Below are 20,588 nucleotides of genomic sequence, written 5' to 3' on the forward strand. Positions count from 1 at the left end.
GTGGGTGGAGGCTGACGGTCCAGGTGGGGGGGGAGGGGTGCGGGGCCCGCCGTTCTGGCCTTGGCGCTGGGTGCTGGGCTCAGGGACCTGGCAGACCCTCCTCCGGGCTCCGTCAGGACACTCGGGTGCATTCGAACCTCAGAAGCCCCCGCTGCGCACGGCCCTCCTCTGCTCCAGCCCGGGCCCCTCCCTCCTCCCTCTTTCCACCCCTCATGGAGGTTTCGGGGACCCACCTCGGGGTCTGCGCTGCTCTGAGTTGAGATGTGACCTTAGTCCGGTTCCCAGGCTGCTCCTCTTCCCGTCTCTACGTTGGACGTCCCCTTCTGCGGCACCGAGTGATCCCGATGGCCTCCGCCTGTGGGGTGACCCCTTCGCCCCCCGCAGGGCAGATGAGGAGCCCCCCACTGGCCCGGAGCAGGGCCTCCCGCAGGCTCGTCCGTGGGGGGCCCGGCGAGGAGCCTGGGAAACTCCCTGTCCCTGGCGTCCTCCGCCAGGGTCTCCTGCCTCCCGGGAGAGCCCACGCAGCAGCGGGAAACGGGACAGATCATGGCAACTTTAAATAAGGCCTCGTGCGCGCTCCCCGCCAGGCCCGTCCCGGGGACTCTGGGCTTCGGAGGGGGGTGGTCGGAAGGGAGCCCCAGCACCCCAGCGTTGCGGGCTCTTCCTGGGGACCCAGGCAAGTCTTCAGGCCTCTCTGAGCCTCAGTTTCCTCTTCTATTAAATGGGGACCTAGGAGGGTTCCTGTCATGTGCACCCAGTGGCACTTGGTGGGCCCCGGTGGCTGGGCCCGACGATCATTTTCCCTGTGAAGGCAGCTGCCGCCACCCCGCCCCCGCCCGCCCGAGCTCCCTCCGGTTGCTGTCCTCGGCCCTGATGACGGTGACCGTGACCGTGGCAGCAGCCGAACCCGCAGGCCTCGGCCGAGAGCTTTGCATCCGACCAGGAGTAGGTGGCGTTCACGGTCCCCACTTCCCAGATGAGGTCACCGAGGCTCCAGAGCTGTGTGGGGAGGGAAGGGGCCACCCACCACACACCGCGGCCCCTTCCGGGAAGCACCGTCCTGAGGAACGGCCACCAGGGCACAGGTGCTTGGGGCTCGGGATCCAGCCCCCCAGTTACGGCAGGAATTCCTGAGCTGCTCAGCATCCAACGGGCCGCCCCAGGCTGCCACCGCCACCAGCCACCGGCGCACAGCTCCTGGCCAGGAGGGGCCCGAGTGGGGCTGGGCCTCAGGCGCGCTGGCCTCCGTTCCCAGGGGACCTGCAGAGTGGTGTGGCCAGCGGCTTGGGGGGGCGTGCCACGAGGCCACCTGCTTGCCATAGGAGGCGGCCCCTCCGTGTGCCCGGGAGAGACTGGCTGCTGGTCACTCAGGGCACAGTGGCCTTCACATCCCACTTGGCAGCCGGCGTTGGAGGACACCCGGCCGCGTGCTGCGGGGACGGCTTCCTGGGGAGGTGCCTGCATGTCCTTAAAGGTGGGCAGCAGTTCCCAGCTGGACTCGGTGGACACTCTGGGTGGGACAGGTGCAAGGAGCTTCCTCCGGCGGCCCCTCACGCTGGCCTCCCGACGGCCTGTCCTTCCAGACAGGGGTGGCTCCCTGTGAGCAGACTGGCCTCGGGGCGCGGAGGGTGTCCCTGGGATCACCAGCGCCATCCCGAGGGCCTTGCGTAGCGCACTGGTCCTGGTGGCCCCTCCGAGCTGCCAGGACACCAGCCCCTGCCCCTTTGAGGCCGGTCGGTCCGGGGGCAGCAATGGCCTGGAGCCTGGACCATCACAGGCAGTGACCACAGGCAGAGGGGCCTCTCCCCATGGCCTGGCCTCCCCTGGGGGACCTCGCCTGGCCTCACAGAATGAGGCTCTAGTGCAGGTGGGAAGCCTGCGCTGCGGAGCTCCTCCCCCAGCGGCTAGAAAAGCCGGGGCAGGTGACCGCTGTCCAGGCACCTCCCAGGCCTCCTCCTGACGGTCTGCAGGCGGCAAGGCAGCTACCGGGGGTGGGAGGGAGGAGCACAGGTTGGCTATCTGAGACCTCATCCCTGCCCACCTGGAGGCCTGGCAACAGCCTCCTGCCACTAGATCAGACTGTACCTGCTGCCTGATTCTGCTGCCACGTTCAGGCCTGGCAGCTTCCTCTTCCCAACTTCACCATCTGCTTTAGCCCTTACCCGAGCCACCAGGTACCCAAAAGTTCCCTTGGGATGGTGAAAGAGGTTCCGCCATCCAGCCCAGAATGAAGACAGCCTTCCTTGCCAACCTGCTACCACTTGCAGAAAGGACTAGAAAGGACTCGTCTGAGGCAGCAGCCGCTCCCAGAAAAAGGGAGATTTAGAGCCATCAGACCTGGCGCAGAGCCTCTGCGCTGCTTTGAGCAGCTGTGTGGCTTAGGGTAGCTTTCTATACCTCTCTGATCCCTTGGTGGCAGTTTCCTCTTCTATAAAATGAACATGTCACACAAGAGAACCTGTGGACGGCCAGATCAGGCCCTCCACCTCCAAAGATCTCCTCGGCCCTCAGGACGGACCCTCAGCTCTTGAGCAGGTGTCACGGTTCTGCAGTCTGGAGCGCTCTTCCTCCTCGCTCCGGAAGGGGCCTGGCTCACCGTTCCCTCCTGCCCGGGTACAGCCGACCCCTCGGCCCCGGGCACCCGTCCTCTGGCCCGGTTCTCCCCCTCCTTCCTTGGGCCTGGCTGTCTCCTGCACGGTATCTGGGGTTCAGGCCAGGTCCCTCCTGTGCAGTGGGCTCTGTCTGGGTGTGTCAGGGTCCCCATGGAGTGATCAGGGAGGGGGCCGAGCCTGGGTTCCAGATCTTACTCACTGACCCCTCTGTGGGCAGGGGTGGGCCTCGGCCATGTCCGGACCTAATGTGATCTGGGAAATTGTGGGGCCCCGTGAACCAGGCTACCTGGAGGCAGGGAAGCCAGCTTCAGAGGCCGCAGGACAGGACCCAGGACGCCAGGCTGAGCAAGAGGCCAGCTCCAGGTGCGGGCTCTGGCGCCTGGAAAGCCCTTGGACTTGCAGGGTGGGAGCCACAAAGGGTTTGACTCTGCTCCAGAGCAGCCACCAGCATCCTGGGTGCCAGAGTCTACGGTGACTCTCTAGGAATTGGCATGGCTTGGCACATAGTAGGTGTGCAAAAATGTAATCTAGCTGGATGAGAGACGTGGAAAGCCACCGTATAGAGCTGCAAGAGACATGGGTGGAGGTTGTCGGTGGATGGCAGGAGCGAGTGGAAGGAAGGGAGGGGGAGGTTGGCTCAGTGGCTGAATGGATGGGAGGTGGGTGCAGGGGTGGATGTGGGTGGATGGTGACAGGTGGATGGGTGATGATGGATGGATGGATGGGCTGACGGGAGGATGGATGGTGGGTGGATGGATGGGCAGGTAGGTGGATGGATCGATGGGTAGGGAATAGGTAGATGGATGGATGGGTGGTAGATGGAGGATGGATGGGTAGTGATGGATGGGTGGTGATGGATGGATGGATGGATGGACAGATGGGTGGATGGATGGATAGATGGATGGGCAGATGGGTGGATGGATGGGTGGTAGATGGAGGATGGATGGGTAGATGGATGGATGGTGATGGATGGGTGATGATGGATGGATGGATGGGCTCATATGTGGATGGATGGATAGATGGATGGGTGGGCAGGTAGGTGGATGGATCGATGGATAGGGAATAGGTAGAGGGGGGAATGAGTGGGTAGGTGGAGCATGGATGGGGTGATGGATAGGTGGTGATGGATGGATGGACAAATGGGCTGATGGATGGGTGGAGATGGATGGATGGATGGATGGATGGATGGATGGATGGGCAGATGGGTAGATGGACGGATAGATGGATGGGCAGATGGGTGGATGGATGGGTGGTAGATGGAGGATGGATGGGTAGATGGATGGATGGTGATGGATGGGTGATGATGGATGGATGGATGGGCTCATATGTGGATGGATGGATAGATGGATGGGTGGGCAGGTAGGTGGATGGATCGATGGATAGGGAATAGGTAGACGGGGGAATGAGTGGGTAAATGGAGGATGGATGGGTTGATGGATGGGTGGTGATGGATGGATGGATGGGCAGATGGGTGGGTGGATGGGTGGGTAGATGGAGGATGGATGGGTGGGTGGATGGATGATGGATGGGTAGGTAGGTGGATGAATGGATGGGTAGGGGTTAGGTAGGTGGATGGATGGGTGGGTAGATGGAGGATGGATGGGTGGATGGATGGATGGATGGTGATAGATGGATGGATGGATGGATGATGGATGGATAGATGGATACCTAAGTGGGGTGCTAGGCATGATAGGTGGGTAAAAGGTTTGAGAGGAGTAGGTGGATGACGGGAGGACGGCAAGATGGCAGAATTATTTCGTAAATGGTTGCTTGGATTGGTTGGTTGGTTGGTTCGGTGGTGCCTTGTTGTGCATGAGTGGATGAGTGGGGAGATGTGCCGACGACCGATATGTGAATAGATGTGTGTATGGGTGGGCAAACCGGCGGGCGGGCGAGAGAATGTCGTGATAATTTACGGATGATTGCGAGGACAGGATGGTTGGGAAGATGGATGGGCGGGTGGGTGTGGGGGTCAACGGGTGAGTGAGTGAACAGAAAACCTCCGCGTGGCTAAACGCCTGTCACCTTGCCCAGAAGCAGAGGGTGGTCTGGGTTCTGGGATTCGAGTTAATTGTCCTTCGCTGGGGAAACCAGTGCCAATTAGGCAAATAGACCCAGTCCCAGCAGGTCCTGCGGCAGGCTCACTAATTGACTCCAACCTGACAGACCCGGCTTGGACTTAGCGCGGCCTGTGTCTTATTGATTTGTAATTTACACTCCACTCACATCCAGAAGGATTTGAGGTGACTTATATGATTAAACCCACATGAACTAGGACATTTAGAAATTAAGTGAGACCGTGAAGAGGCCACAGAGCAGAGTGGTTAAAAGTACCTGGTTCACCTCCCAGTGTTGCGCTTCCTGGAAGGCTGTGTGATCTGGGGCAGGGTGCTTAACCTCTCTGAAGCTTTATTTCCCCTCATCCACAGAGAGGAAGGAAGGCAGAGAGGTGGGGCCAGAAGGTGTGCAGATGATAGATAGAGACTGAAGTGGGATGCCGGGCCAATGGGTGGGCGGGAAGGAGAATGGGTGGAGGTGATTGGCTGAGAGGAATGATAGACAGATGGTGAGTGTGTAAGTGGGATGGGTGGATGGGCAAACGGGGACCATAATAACTCATCTCATAGGAGACGTGAGCATCAAAAGAAGTAATGTATGTGACAGCTCGGCACAGCGGTTGGCACAAAGTAAGCGCTTTGAATTATAGCCAGCCCTCCGTCTCCACGGGTCTCACCTCCGTGGATTCCGCCAACCAGGAATCAAAAATAATTTTAAAAAATTACATCCGAGCTAGCGGAACATGCCCGGGCCTGTTTTTTCTCGTCAGAGTTCCCTGAACAATGCAGCATGATAATATTTACATAGCGTCTACGTGGGGCTGGCTGTTACACGGAATCCAGGCGCGGTCTAGAGTACACAGGAGAATCTCCAAGGTTTTCTGCGAATCCCGTGTCACGTTCCGTCAGGGGCTTGGATCTGTGGGGTCCTGGAACCCAGCCCCCTGGGAACCCAGGGACAGCTGTCACGCCTTTTGATAGGTGACGTTTGAGATGGGTCTTGAAGGACGGTGTGAGTGTCCCAGGCAGGTCAGGGGGCTGAGGAACCTCTCAGGGAGCGGGAACAGCACCTTGGGTGCCCGCAGCCTGGTGGCCGCGGGGAGCGTGGAGGATGTCGCAGCGCACCCCGTAAGCACCGGGGCCTGGCTCTGCTGCGTCTTGCTACGTCAAGTCTGAACTTTCTTTTCTCCATAAAAGGACCACAACAGCCAGTCCGCCCTCAGCAGGCCACGTTAAGATCTCACAGGATAAAGCCACAGGACTCAGTGTGATACTGCACGCACACAGTAGGTCTCAGTTTTGCCAGCCGCCCTGATCAGTCACCTCCTGTTAGATAGGAAGGGCGTGTGCGTTCATTTAAGTAAACTTAAAAATTGAAACCCGTGGGCGAGTGCTGGCTGCCAGAGGCCCCCTGGTGTGCGGAGGAGGCTGGAGGGCCGTAGGCTTGGGTTCGATTTCTGACTTGCTGTGTGACCCTGGTCAAGTTGCCCAACCCCTCTGAGCTTCAGCTTCCATAAGAATACAGTGAGCAGGGCGCAGGCGTCCCCGGGGTGGCTGTGAGAGCTGAAGGAGCTCTTCATGTGTCCAGGGCCCTTCCGCCCCCGCCTGCCTTCCTTCCCCTCCCCAGCAGGCCCCGGTGTTCATTTACCGTCCCCCCCCCCCCAGCAACCCCGTCTCAGACCCCCATCCATCATCCTGTCCTTCGCAGAGGTTAAGTGGGTCCCCAAGCAGCGGATCCAGGCTCTCGAGGCCCCTGCTGCACAATGCTGCCCGCTGTTAGCCAGCGCCCCGCCGGCCCAAGGATTGGGTTTCCGCCGGCGGCCGGCACTGGCGGATGCCCAGAGCAGCGGCCGGCAGCAGGCAGCGGACAGAGCGGAGGAGCCGGCGGCGTCTCCGCCCAGGCGTGAGAAAGCATGGGGCCTCCAGGCAGCGCTGGGCCTGCGGGAGGACAGGAGGGACACGGCTCTGAGCGTCCTGGGCAGCAGGATTTCACATTAGCGGGGTGTCCTCTCCGCCAGCTGCTGCCTGTGGGTGGGTTTCACTGGAACGCCCGCCGCCTTCCGGGACCTGGCCCTCCCTGGCTCCTGGGGCCTTGCCACCCCTGACCCGCCTTGTGGTGGGCCCGGGAGCCAGGCCCTCCCAGAGTCCCATCACGGGTTCAGAGGACACAGGCCCGGGTTCAAATCCCAGCTCTGCTTTTTAGGGCTGTGTGGCATTGGGCAGTCTGCCAGCCTCTCTGGGCTGAGTCTCCTCACCGGTGCAGTCTTGCAGGGTGGGCAGAGCTGCTAGCTCAGAACCTGACGCCCAGGGCGGTCAGGGGTGAGAGCTGAGGTTCCCAGCCGGGTGGCTTCTGGGATCAGCCAAAAAAAGGATCAGATCTGGCCTGGCTCCTTACTGGCCCCAGGGCCTTGTGGGAACCTGCCTCGGTTTCCCCCTCAGTTTGCTGTGGGGCGTCGAGGGGATGACATTGATGGAGGCCCCCCATGGGTGGCTTCCGCCAGGGCCAGCCACTCCCTGGGGCCTTTGCTCGTCCTGTTGCCCCGGTGCCTCCCTGAGTCCTCAAAGCCGTGCTGTGAGCTGCTGGGGCAGGGTTTGCACCCCCATCCCACAGATAAGGAAGTGGAGGCTCAGAGGGGAAGGGACTTTTCCCCAAGCTGGTCCGTGACCTTGAACTTCACCTCCTGGTGGCCAACTGGTGCCTTTTCTTGGAATTTCTGATTTGGACCATGAAAATGCTGCTCTGGGCCCGTCGCAGAGTCTGGGTTAGGCATCTGACCGCCAGGCCTGGGTTCCAGGCCGCTCAGCCCCAGCCCCGACGGGGCAGGCCTCCCCAGCAGGGCCCTGCACAGCCTCTGCCACCTGGGTCACATGCCTGGCTATTTGCTATCTGGGCTGCTGTCCTGTCTGCGGGAAAAGACCCCGAGTCAGCTGCTGAGTGCCCAGGTATTTTCAGTGTCCAACCCTCCTGCCCCAGCTGGCCCCCACCTTGAACGTCATTTTCTCTGCGGCTCAAAGGTTCTTAGGACACACCGTGTCACTACCCTCCCCTGGAATCCTCCATAGCTCCCCGCTGCCTATGGAGCAAGATGCCGGCCCCTCCGCCCCGGGTTTGAGGCTGTCCACGTTCTTGCTGATCCCGGGCCACCCCAGCCTCCCACGAAGGGCTGGGAGCTCCTGGAGGCAGAGACCCTGGTATCCGTCTGCATCCCGGGCCTGGCGCACCCTGGGGGGAGTAGGTGTCCACTGGATGACCGTGACTTTGCCAGAGGGGGAGACGTCAAGGACAGCCACAGGGGAGAAGGGAGGAGGCTCTGAGCTCCATTTTGGAAGAGAAGCAGGAAGGGCCGCGCATTCCAGGGAGAACATTCTGGAAGTGTCCCGTCCCTGAGGCCCAGGAAGCACAGTGCCTTCTGCAGGCAGAAGGGAGGTCAGGATGGCTGGACCCTCGGGGCGTGGAAGAGAGGGGCCAGGAGGTGAGTGCTGGTCCAGGTGGCAGGGCCTTGGACACCGGGAGCCAGGACTCGGTCCTGCAGACTTGGGTGTTAGGATCAGTGGCGCTAGGACCGGACGCGGGCCTCGGGAACGTCACCCAGCTCCATGCGCGGGGCCGAGGCGCCTACTGTGCGCCAGGCCCAGGGCTGAGGACACGGTGGTGAGCAGGCAGCACGACGTCACCCAGCATGAGGCCCCAGGTCTGCAGTGCTCGCCCACAGGACGTCACTTAGTTCTCACAGGGACCCGTTTAGCAGATGACACCGGCCTGCTTACCCTCCAGAAAGTGCCAGGCCAGGGACAGGGCCCAGGCCGTCTGCCCGGGACCTCCCGGAGGAGAGGCCCCACGCCCTGGTTTGCCTGGTCTGTGTTTCAGTCCGTGGCTGCAGCGACGTCAAACTGTGGGAGGAGGCAGAGGGAGGTTCACCGCCGGGCTCTGCCCTGGGCCCCCGCGAGGGTCGCCTTCGCTCTCTGACCTCAGTTTCCTCATCTGTAAAATGGGGTTCTTAACAGCACAGGCCACGGGCCCACCTGGGCCTGGAGCAGCACTGAGAGTCGTGGCCAAGGCCTGCCACACCTCGGTGCCTCCTGAAAGTCCCCTCCTCACCCCCCCCACGATCACAGATTTATTCGCCCCGACAGATAGTGTCCTTGGCCCTGGCGCGGGATGGCTCGAGAGGGGGTCAGACAGAGCCGACGGGGGCAGGCTAGGGAGCAGGGGGCAGCCATCTGCCCCAGACGGAGAGCAGGGGGCCCCCACGCAGCCACCTCGTCGGCCTAGCGCTAACGACTTCAGTGTGTCTCCCCTTTTAGCTCAAATATTTCTGAAATGCACACTGCTCCTTCACACGTAGCCGGAGGGCCGGGGCCGCCCCAGCCGGGCGTCAGGGCCTCCTGATTACTTTCTTCTGTGCGGTCTCCAGGAAGGAGAGGGGCGCCGCACCGCGGGGCCAGGGCCAAGACCGCGCGCGGGGCCCACAGCCTGGCTTCTCCCTGAGGAACGGAGGCCCGGCCCGGCCTCTGCCGGATGCTGACGTCTGGTGCCTCACCGTCCCCTGCTGGGCATTGGGTGGTGTCTGTAAGAGGGACTTCCTGCAGCTGGGAGCTGGGAGCTGGGTGTCAGCAGGACTGGGGGGGGGGGGGCGGGCGCAGGGGCCAGGGAAAGAGGCGCCGGCAGGGTGGGCCGGTTAGGGCTAGTGGCCGGCAGGGAGGAGGCAGGGCGTCCCCTCCTCCAGGAAGCCCTCCGCACCCCGGCCTCTCCTCCTTGCCGCTGCTCGGTTTCCACGCCCCCCAGTACACCCCGCACGTCCCCACGGTGGTCTCTGTCACGTCCGAGTGGCAATTAATTATCTGAGTAACAGTGGCTTCCCTGCATGAGGGATTCACTGTCACCGTGGGGATGGGGACGGGGACATCTCCACCACTTCAGAGGCAGCTTGATGAACCCGGCCACCCCCGAGCCCGGGCCGCGAGGAGACGCCGTGTCGTCTGTGGGCGAGGCCCGTGGTAACAGTCCTGGTTCACTCTCCTTCTTTCTTCGGCTGGTGACTCTGGCCTTCCATTTCCCGTAGACGGTCACTTTCTTCCTTTTTAAAATGTGCTTAAAAAGAAAGAGGGAAAAATAGTCGGAAGAAAAATAGTAAGTGGACCACGGTCCAGGGGTAGGTGAGAGGGCCCCGTCCTGCCGTCCACAGGAGGCTAGGGGCTGGGAGTCCAAGCCCCATGGATAGGAGCAGGGGCCTACTATGTACCAAGCCCTGAGCTGTTCGGGGACCCCAGCACCTGCCCTTCAGGGTCACAGACACCATTGGAAGAGAACAGTGGCCGTGGACAGTTGCCACCCAGGTCACCTGAAGTTTTGAGGGCCCCCTGAAGCACCAGTGGCTGCAGGGCTTAGGGCTGGGGTGGATCCCAGAGGACTTCCTGGTGGAGGTGACCTGAGTTGGCCCTTCACAGATGAAGAGTGTCGGGGCAGAGGGGAGGGGGTCAGAGGAACAGCGCACGTGGGGCTGGCCAGAGGGCCCCCACAGCGCAGGCACCTGGAGGACGGCTTGCAGACGGAATGGGTGGTGCCCTTGGGCGGTTCCCCAGCTTAGGCAGGGCCGTTTCTCCATCTGTGAAATGGGACCGTAGCAGGCAGCTCTCAGCATTGCTGTGCACACGTCGGCGAGTTTCTGGCTCTTGATGGGGTGTCGGTGGCTGTGAGGTCCCTCCCTCTGCAGATTTTTGGAACTGGAGGGAGACGCCTGGTGTTTCGGGAGGAGGAAATGCTGAGAACCGGGGCGGCTCGGCTTCCCACCTAGTTCCTGGGCGAGATCAGCTCCAGATTCCCCGCGGGATGGAGGGGTTGGGCTTGAGCCTGGTTCCAGAAGAACAAAGAAGAAACTTGGGGCGTCTCCGGCGAGCAGCTCAGAGGCCGGGGCGGCCCCTCCTCGCAGCCTGTGGCCGCCGTGCGGAGGCTGATGTTTGTCAGATGTTGGCCGCGGCCTGGGGCCGGGAGGCCAGGCAGGCTGGGCCAGGGACCCTGGGACCTGCTTCGCTTTCAGGGCCCACTTAATGAGCGCGAAGGAGGTGGCGTGTGGGCAGACACTGGGTGGACCAGAAAGCACTGCGCCCACCTAAAAATAACAACCCACGGCGTGAGGACGAGCTGCCTGTGATGGGCCTGCACACCCGCGCGGGGCCATTTTGCAGGCAGGGGCGCTGGGGCTGAGGAAGCCAAGGCGAGGAAGCGGGAGACGGTGCAGACGGAGCTCCCCTGACCCCGAGGCCCCGTCCAGGCCCCGGCCTCCCTGGCTTTGGCGCAGGCAGAGGGAGCCATCAAGACTGAAGTGTGCGGGGCCAAGGGGACACTGCCCCAGCCCAGCGGTGGTGACACAGAGCCAGGGCTCTAGTTGCACAGACTTCACAGGCCCTTCCTGCTGGTGACCCAGGGGTCTGTCCCTCTGAGCATCTCCCGTGTCCCTCCCGCCTGTGTGTGGGGGCCAGGGATTCTGGGGAGCCCAGGCTTGGGCCTGACTTTTAGCGGGCGTCTCCGGCCGGTCACTTGCTCCCCCTGGGCCTGAGTTTCCATCTCAGAATGAGGCCGTCCGTTCCCAGCCCTCCTCCTCTGGGCCACGGAAACTTCTCGCGCTCTTGCACTGGGTCAGCCCAGGAATCCCGCCAAGGGGTGTGGGCCACCTGCTCGGGGGCTGGCCTCCACCCCCCCCACGGCCCCTTTCGGTCGGTCCCAGGCGGAGTCTCCTCTCCCTGCTCCGCGCGGCTCCCAGCAGCTGTTCCTCGGGCCCAGGCCCAGAGCCCGGCTTGGCGCGTCTCTGGCTGAGGCTCTGGCTGAGGCCGATGAGAGAAAACAGGTTAAAAGTTCAGCCCTTGTTCTCTCCAGGAAGAAAAATCTGTAGCGTTTGGAGTGTGAAAAGAAACCCTTTTTTCCGGCTCCAAAGCTGAATAATGGAACTTCCCTCCAATTTGCCATCAAAAAAATGCCCTTGGCACCGGCTCCACCGTCCCTGGCACCTCCCGCCCCGCCAGCCCCTCCCCACGGTGGCCTCCCGGGCAGAGGGACACAGTGGCCACCAACAGAACCACAGGTGGCCCTGGGGACGCCTCTGCGTCCTGTCTTGTCAGCTTAGGGGTCTGACTGGGGCCACTCTAGCCTGATGCCTCCGCCCCCCCATCCTCGGTGACAGAGTTCACACCCCCGTGACCTCCCACTGAGACCTTCTCAGTGACCTGAACCTGGACACCGTGCCCGGGTCTCCAGGCCCCAGTGCCTCCAGGCCGTCGGACTCATTGTCTTCGGTGCCCGGAAACGTACAGGGTACAGGCCACTTCCCACCCTGCCACCAACTCCCGTGTGATCTTAGGGAAGTCCCTCCCACCCTGTGCCTCAGCTGCCCAGGGCTGGACGGGGCTGGCCTCTCAGATGGTCAGGGTTCCTCTCCTGGGGCACCGCGGTGAGCAGCGCTGTGTGGCCGCAGAGGGCGGGATCGCGCCTGGCACTGGAGCGCGGCAGAGCGTGTGCCTCCTGGCTATGGTCAGCGAGCTGGGGGACATGGAAGGTCCCACTGAGACCTCCTCCGTCTCTCTGCTTACTGTCCCGGAGCCTTTTCATTCAGGCCTCATGGCCACTACCAGGCTGGGCGCCGCTCCCTCCTGGGGTTGGCCTTTAGCGGGTTTCCCTCTGGGGGTGCCCGGCACGGTGCCTGGCACCTGGGCTTTGGGGATCTAGTTGTTGAGTGAATGCTTGAAAGGGGTCGATTTAAATCCGTTCGATTCAATTCAAAAAGTGTTCTGAGGGCTGCGGGTGAGCTCAGGGGCAGAGCGCTGCCCAGCACAGGAGGCCCTGGGTTCCCGAGGCCTGAGGAGGTAGCATCCCAGGTCCTGGAGCGGCAGCGGGCTTCCCTGTGAGGGGGCGTGGGCCAGAGAGTGAGGGGGGGCACAGGAGGGGCCAGTGCATTTTTGAGAATTTGAAGATGCAAGCCGAAAAGTGCACAGACACCCAAATCTGGCGTCAGAGTGAAAGGCTGAGGTGTTGGATTCCCGGGAACCCATCCAGGAGACCCCGTCCCGACTCTTGCCTGCCCGGGTCCACCGAAATGAGGGAAGGACAGACCTCGTTAGCCGTGATCGGCCGCGGGGATGGGGAGGAGGCTGACCATTAAGTTGCTCCTAGAGGCGCAGAACCTTAGAGGGGATGATTGGCCAGGCGTGGGAGGAGGTGGGTCCATGGGGGAGGAGATGGGTCCCAAGGGAGGGCTGTCCGCTGACGGGGGCAGTGGAAGTGGGCGGGGCTCTGTAAGGAAGGGAGGAGTCTTAGACCCCCCCATAGAGTGAGGGACCTTGCTGGGGGGCGGGGCAGGGCCATGACTCCTTGCTCTCCCCACAGAAACGCTGATGGACTCCACTACGGCGACGGCAGAGCTGGGCTGGATGGTGCATCCCCCATCAGGGGTGAGTCCGTGGTCCCCAAACCCTGCTGGGTCCCCCCATGCTGTCCCGGGCTCGGTGGCAGGACCTGAGTGCCCCTTCACATTCCAGCCCCTCTCCCCTCTTCAGGGCCCAGAGCCAGGCTGCTCCTGTCCCACCCTCCCGATCCCCTACCATTGATGGAGCGCCCGTTACCATGGCAACCGGCTGGATGCGTTCAGCCTTTATCCCACGGAATCCTCCAGGCGAGGCTGAGAAGTAGATACTCCCACAACCCCCACTTCAGATGAGAAAAGTGAGCTCTCCCTGCCCAAGGACGCTCTGTGTCGCGAGGCGTCGGGCACCTGTGCACACGTCACCTCCAGTCCCTTTTAGCTGAAGCTCAGAGCCACCTGCCCAGGACGCTGCGGCTAACAAGTGCAGGGGCTCGGGTTTGTTTTATTTGGTGCTGGGGATGGAACCCAGGGCCCGGGCTTGCTGGGCACACACTCCACGCTGAGCTGCACCCCGGGGCTCAGGTTTGTATCCAGGGCTGTGACCCGTCTCTCTCTGGCCCCTGCCCGGGTCCCCGTCACACCAGGACTCTCCGGTTCTGGGCATCGTGTTTCCTTGGGTGGAGCCTGTGCCTGTGCCGTGAGGCTCCCGGGGGCAGGATCTGCAGTTCTTTCTCCCCAGCACCTGCGTGCGCAGAGGGAGAAGCTAGGGGGTCAGACACTCCCAAGACGCTGCCCCGGTGCCACCTGCCAGGTCTGAGCTTTGGTTTCCTCATCTCTGAAGTGGTCCTAATGATGCCGTGGTGAGATTTTCCTGCAAAGTGTCTAACACAGAGCTGGGCCTAGGTTGGTCCCCAAGAGAGAGAGTGGCTGTACTAATTATCACCGTCGTCATTGTCATCTCCTCCATTTTAATATTCATTTCCCCTCCCCTGGTTTCTGGGGGAGGACCCCCGGAGGCCACAGCCCAGCCCTGCCCTCCCCCCACCCCCCAGGGACTCAGTGCGGCCCCAGGGAACTGTCCCCCCTCTACCCCCAGGCCCGCGCTCTCAATAGGCAGGGCCCCAGGGTCAGGCCTCTTTCTGTGGCTCTTTCTTGTCACCAATTTTCCATCTGCGAAGGCCGCTGGGCCCGGCGGCCCCACCCTGCCAGTAATGAGGCCAGGCTGGGCTGCAGGGCCCCCGGACGCAATTATTTGGGGTGTTTGGGCTGTAGGGCCTCCGCATGTTAATTAGAGAGAGGGGAGAAAGGCAGAGTGCTCTAATTAAGTGCTCTAATTAAGTTCTGAAGAAGAGCAGCAGTTGTAACAAGGGGCTGACTTTGTCACATGGTGCCACCAAAAAAAAAAAAAAAATTAAATGCCATGCAGGGAGCGTCAGGGTCGCCATCGGAGTAGAGGCCAGGCGGGCGAGCCTCGCTGCCTGTCTTGCTCTCCCCAGGCCACAGCCTTCCCTCTGCCCTGCAAGGACCTGGCCAGAGAATCTGTGCAGCGGAAAGACAAAGAATACCCACCGGAGGGTCACGTCCCCGTCACCTGCCATTCCCACGGTCACATTTGGCAGTTGGGGAAATCGAGGCCCAGGGAGAGGAAGGGATGGGCCAGGGCCTGCATGGGGCCAGCAGGCTGTGTCCCGGGCAGCCTCAGCTAGCATACCTGGTCTACGTGACCTGGGTCAAGTGAGGTCGCTGGCCCCGCACAAGTGCAAATCACGGCCGGGAAATAAGACCGCGAGGACACGGGCGCTGGGCCTGGGGCCAGGGAGCCGGGAGGACTGTGCCGTAGGGTCCCAGGTGAAGCCAGGGCACAGGAGGAGAGAGCAGAGGTGGCTGCCCCTGGCGAGCTCCCACCCGCTGCAGAGGCCCTGCCCCCACGTCCCCAAAAGCCCGAGGGAGAGTAGATGAACTCCAACCCAGGCGGCCAGAGGACAGACTGCGGCAGAGAGGCGCAGGAAAGGTGCTCCGCCGGGGTGTGGCCCAGTGACAGCTCAGCCTGAGGCCCCGGGCCAACTGCCTCTCAGTACCCAAGTCCAGACAGAACCAGGGAGGCTCGGCCGCGCTCCAGCTCAGCCTGAGAGTGCGCGGAGATGCCCAGCCCTGGGTCCCAGAGGCCAGCCCTGTGTCGCCCAGGCTGGGTCCCGGCAGGGAGGGCAGGAGAGCCCCCAAGGCCCCCGAGGGCAGCCTGAGCTCCCAGGAGACCCAGCAGCTGAGAGCCCAGAGGGGAGCTGTCCCCTAGGAAGGACTGTGACTTCCGGGTCCCCTGGGCAGCCAGGGGGGCTGTCTTTCCCATCAGACTAGGAGTCCCCAGAGGCAAGGACTTATCTCCCCGTCAGGCAGGGAGCTCCCAGAGGGCAGCAGGTCCGCCTCCCCATCACTCCGGCAGCTCCCACCAGGAAGCTTGCTCTCGCAGGGACCCGAAGGACTGGGACCTCCCAGTTTTCCCTGCCAAGTGGCCACTGGCTGAGATCAGGGTTCAGGTCTCTTTATCAGATAGTGAGCCACCCCACCCGTGTCGCCCGGGGCAGTGCCACGCCGCACGCCCTTCCCACTGAATGGCGCGTGCCTCTAACCAGCCGGGGGTTCCTTAGAGTCCGGGCTCTGTGGCTCCCCTCCGACTGGGAATCTCCTCCATCTCCGACTGGAGGAGCCCACAGGCGGAGTCTGTGTCCCCACGTGGGGTGTTCGCCGGGGCTGAGCCCTGCTCCCCCCCTGACTGGCCTCTCCCCCGCAGTGGGAAGAGGTGAGCGGCTACGACGAGAACATGAACACCATCCGGACGTACCAGGTGTGCAACGTCTTTGAGTCCAGCCAGAACAACTGGCTGCGGACCAAGTTCATCCGGCGCCGCGGCGCCCACCGCATCCACGTGGAGATGAAGTTCTCCGTGCGCGACTGCAGCAGCATCCCCAGCGTGCCCGGCTCCTGCAAGGAGACCTTCAACCTCTACTACTACGAGGCCGACTTTGACTCGGCCACCAAGACCTTCCCCAACTGGATGGAGAATCCCTGGGTGAAGGTGGATACCATTGCCGCCGACGAGAGCTTCTCCCAGGTGGACCTGGGTGGCCGGGTCATGAAGATCAACACCGAGGTGCGCAGCTTCGGGCCCGTGGCCCGCAATGGCTTCTACCTGGCCTTCCAGGACTACGGCGGCTGCATGTCCCTCATTGCTGTGCGCGTCTTCTACCGCAAGTGCCCGCGCGTCATCCAGAACGGCGCCATCTTCCAGGAGACCCTGTCAGGGGCTGAGAGCACGTCGCTGGTGGCTGCCCGGGGCAGCTGCATTGCCAACGCGGAGGAGGTGGACGTGCCCATCAAGCTCTACTGCAACGGGGACGGCGAGTGGCTGGTGCCCATCGGCCGCTGCATGTGCAAAGCGGGCTTCGAGGCCGTGGAGAACGGCACCGTCTGCCGAGGTAAGAGCCGCGGCAGCGGGGCCCGCGAGGCAGGGAGTTGGAGTTGGGCAGTCGGGGCCCAGGCTGGCCAGGGCAAAGGCCTGGAGCTGACCCTGGGGCTCTCTATGGCGGGTTTCCAAACCCACAGCTTTGCTCAAACAGCACTCTCAGAACCACGGTCCAGGCGCAGATCACAGGAGGTATGCCCTGCGACGTGGGCTGGTGGGAAGATGGAGGCCTTTCATTTTAGTTACTATGTGATTATTTATGGTGGCCAACGGTGTTTCTTTTTCTTCACTGCAAAAGTGATACAGTTTCTCGTTTAAGAAAATGCATGTCATTGCTAGATGCCATCTAGAGGTTAAGGAGGGGACGGTCATTGAGCTTTTGCTCTATCAGTCAGTATAGGCCGAGCGAAGGTGACGCAACAAAACAGAAAGTGTGTTTCTCACTCAGTGCTGCACGTGCGTCGTGGGTCAGCTTGAGACTCCTCCCTCTGGGAGCCAAGTGGGTGGAGGAGCCACTGTGAGGAATGTCACCATCACTAGTACCAAAGGAGGGCCAGTGTAACACATGACATCCGTCTCGGAGGCTGCCAGCTGCAGTGGCCGAGCCTCGATTCTCTGCTCATCCCAGTGGCCAAAGCGGGCCCTGGGATCACTCCCAGTTTCCACTCTCACCGTGAACTGGGCCTTGTGACCACCTTGTATGATGCGCTGGAAGGTTCTCTGTTCTCTGAAGAAACCGAGTCTCAGGGGGGTCAGGCAGAGGTTTCGGTGGGGGATCTGGGATTCTCACCGGGGAGTGCTCCAATGCCAGCCCTTTTAACCAGGATCCTGGTTAAGGAAACACGGTGAGTGACAGCAGCACAGGTGGTGACAGTTGGTGCCAAGGGTTGGTGAAGTCTGTCATCAGCTCTACATGGCGGTCATAGGTCGTGGAGGTGCAGGGGCGTGGCCTCCCGTTGGCGGGCTAGGCCACGCTTTCCCACTGAGCAGATGCATGGATTTGGCTTGATATCCTCGGAAAGAACAAACCTTAGAGATAACAGGGTGGGAGGTGCACACCAGAAACCAGTCCGTGTGGGTTGTTCATTCAGTCATCAAACCCTCACGGGCCTGCTCTGTGCTGGACCTCGTCCTGCGAGTCAGGTAATGCAGAGAAGAGCCCAGCTGTGGCCGTCCCCTAGAGCGCTCAGTCGCTGGGGGACATGGACACAGGTTGAGGCCTGAGACTTGTTTTAATAGGAACCGTTTAGGCTGCCATGGGCACAGAAAGTGACCGAAGGCTGCACAGCGGAGGTGCCCTGGGCGCCGTCTCGGGGGGAGCTCTGTTGGTAGGTGGCCCAGGACTTCTGGGGGGCGGAGCGGCATGAACGCGTCCTTGGGGTGTGAAGCAGCTTGGCCCGCGAGGGGGCCTGCTTGGGTACAGCCAGAGCCTAAAGCTGGAGACGTAGAAAGAGCTGCGTCCGGAGCGGGGCTCAGACGGGGCGGTGGGCGTCGTCCTCGACTGCTGCTCAAGTGTCACCCCAGGACTCGGCCGAGAAACCAGCCCAGCGTCCGTCTCACCGTTTCCTGGATCGGCCATCCAGGGGGGGCTGGGACCGTACCTCTCTGTTGATGGGGACCGTGGTGTTATTCGCAGGCTTCAGGGGAAGGGTCTGCTCCCCTGCTCCCAAAGGTCGGTCACAGGGCCACCTTAGAGCTGCCCTCCTGGCCAGTGGGGAGGGTTCTGGAGGATGCTGGCCAGGCGGGGCCCAGCCCTGGCTCCCTTCAGCTCCTTATTCCCCTGGACTCACCAGCTCACCTAAGGCCCAGCCGCTGGGCAGGCGTGGGGGCCAGTCAGGGTGTGATCCAGCTGCTGATGTGGCCTGTGGGCAGCCACCCAGACGTAGGGCTGCTCCAGCCCACATCCGCAGACGCTGGCCGGGCGGGCAGGAGCGTGGAGGAGGGGCAGCGACAGCCCTCACGTTCTCACGCCCCTGCTCTGGGATCCTCCGCTCTCACTGTGGACGGGATCATTTGGAAAGTGGGCAGAAACGCGGGTTCCCGGGTCTGGCTCGGACCTCCTCCCCAGGACTGGTCACAGGGCTCCCAGGCGCCCAGGCTTGGGCTTTGCAACCGAGCAGCCCCCATGATGCTGAACCAGGACCTTGAGCTCAGACGGGCACGGAGATGACAGATCTTGGCCAGACCAAGCTGCGGCTCCAGGCCCAGGGGGTGACCCCAAGCCCAGCCCCACCCCGCCCCAGGGAGCATCCACCCTGAGGGTAGGGTAGCAGAATCTGGAGGGTGTACTCCAGAAAGATCCATTTAATAGCCTGACATCATCTGGTCAGAAAAGTTCCATTGCTTCACTCATATACGGTGCAGAACACAAGACTGGACCGAGTCCCGGGGAGATGAGCCGGGGAGGCCCCATAGCAAGTGGCCACCACCCCGGGGGCAAGCAGCAGTGGCTAACAGAGGGCCCTACTTCCCAGCACAGTGAGTTTGCAAAGCTAAGCTGGTTCGCTCCCACCCGCTGTCTGTGGTGCCCACTGTGTGCAGGGCACAGCGAGAGAAGCCAGCCGTTCAACAAGCATGTATTAAGTACCTACTGTTTGCCATTTAGCCCTCTGGACAATGTGTGTTGAGGACCTATGTGAAGCAGACACATGCTGGGACAACAGAAATGACCAAAATAGACAGCTCTCCCCCCCTGGAGTTCTGAGTCTGGACGGGGGACTCCAAGGGGAAATGCTAATGAACCATCAATAGACCAGTCCCAGTCGGTCCTGCGTGCACCGGGACCCTGTGTGACAGGAGGGCTTCGAGCTGTGGGGCTGCCCTGTGGGACCCAGGAGGACCGTCCCCGGCAGAGGGTCCCTGAGAAACCCGAGACTCAGGGTCAGTGGCTCCTGGGTGAGCTGGGCACTCGGACCTGGGGGACAAGGCTGGGCGTGGTCCTGCCAGCGCACTTTGAGAGCACGAGGAAGAGGGTGACTTGCCTGGGGGTCTCAGGCACCGAGGGGAGGTGGCACGAAAGCTGGGAAGAGTGAGCGGAGTTGGGGGGCCCTGCCCTGCGACGGTGCCGGGCACTCTGACGGAGGCCCGTGCTTTGTCCCCTCCCTTAATGATTGTCCCCTCTTCGTTGTCTGGTCCCATTGTATCGACCGGGGGATCTGGGCCTGCACTGGCGGTTACACCTGCCAGGTGAGGACACCCAGGACTCCCTTTGAAAGGCCTCAGTCCCCTCCCCTTCCCCTGTGACAGTCCCCAGGCTCCTCAGTCCCCTCCCCTTCCCCTGTGACAGTCCCCAGCCTCCTTGGGATCACACCCCGGGGCCTCCCGCCAGCTGTGGGGGGGGTCCCTGGAGTTCCTCTCCTGCAGCCCCCACCCACCACCTGTTCCCCACTTTCTCCGGTCACTACTGGCTGGACCAGGAAGGGCCGCTGCCCGTCCCCAGGCTGTCTGTCTCTGCGTCCCTGCTTCCTGGCAGCCCTGCTTCCCCCGTCCAGCGGGAGCCCACCCCCCAGCCACCTCTGGGGGCCCTGCCCTCCTCCACCTCAGTGCCCCTGCAGTGGCTCTGGGGACAGGCCCTGGTGGCCACAGTGGCTGTGGCCCCCCCCCCCAGTGGGGTTTGACATTTAGCTGGGGGGGGCCTGGGCCAGGGCGGGGCACTGCTGCTGGAGGCTGAGGCCAGGACTTCCCAGGCCGCAGCTGCAGGCGGTCAGCAGCCCCCCCAGCCCTGCCCGCTGCTGGCCCTGCTCCCAGCCCAGCCTGACCTTGGCTCCAGAGCCCTGGTTTCAAACCCCAGCCCCGCCTCTCGCTGGCCCAGTGACCTGGGACCCAGCCGCCTCCTCCGCCTCGGCCTCCTCCGACCTCGGCCTCCCCTCTCAGGGCGGGACTGGGGAGGGCCTGGGAGCAGGGGCCGGACTGGGACATTGGCGGGAGCCCGAGGAGGCCCAGCGCCCGGCGGCTCCTGGGTGTTGTTCTTTTTATTTTTTTTTTTCCTGATGAGCTTTTTATTTTGAGGAAAAAATAACTTTTCTTTATTGTGAAAGCCATGGGAGCTATTTGTAGAAACTTCAGGAATTGCTGATGAGCAAAAAAAAGAGAAAATTCAAACTTCCCA

The 20,588-nt window shown here is 62.3% G+C and overlaps 1 protein-coding gene across 3 annotated transcripts in view; it reads left to right on the forward strand.

Moving 5' to 3' along the window:
* Positions 1-20,588, forward strand: part of Ephb2 (EPH receptor B2) — a 129,848-nt gene that overhangs the window by 36,120 nt on the left and 73,140 nt on the right. For all 3 annotated transcript variants that reach the window (XM_078025564.1, XM_078025565.1, XM_078025566.1), the window contains exons 2-3: positions 13,047-13,111; positions 15,809-16,493. In XM_078025564.1, the coding sequence (XP_077881690.1) occupies positions 13,047-13,111; positions 15,809-16,493 (750 nt within the window). The remainder of the gene's footprint in view (positions 1-13,046; positions 13,112-15,808; positions 16,494-20,588) is intronic.

The sequence above is a fragment of the Ictidomys tridecemlineatus genome, chromosome 11 (assembly GCF_052094955.1).
Source record: "Ictidomys tridecemlineatus isolate mIctTri1 chromosome 11, mIctTri1.hap1, whole genome shotgun sequence".
In the NCBI taxonomy this organism is placed as follows: Eukaryota; Metazoa; Chordata; class Mammalia; order Rodentia; family Sciuridae; genus Ictidomys; species Ictidomys tridecemlineatus.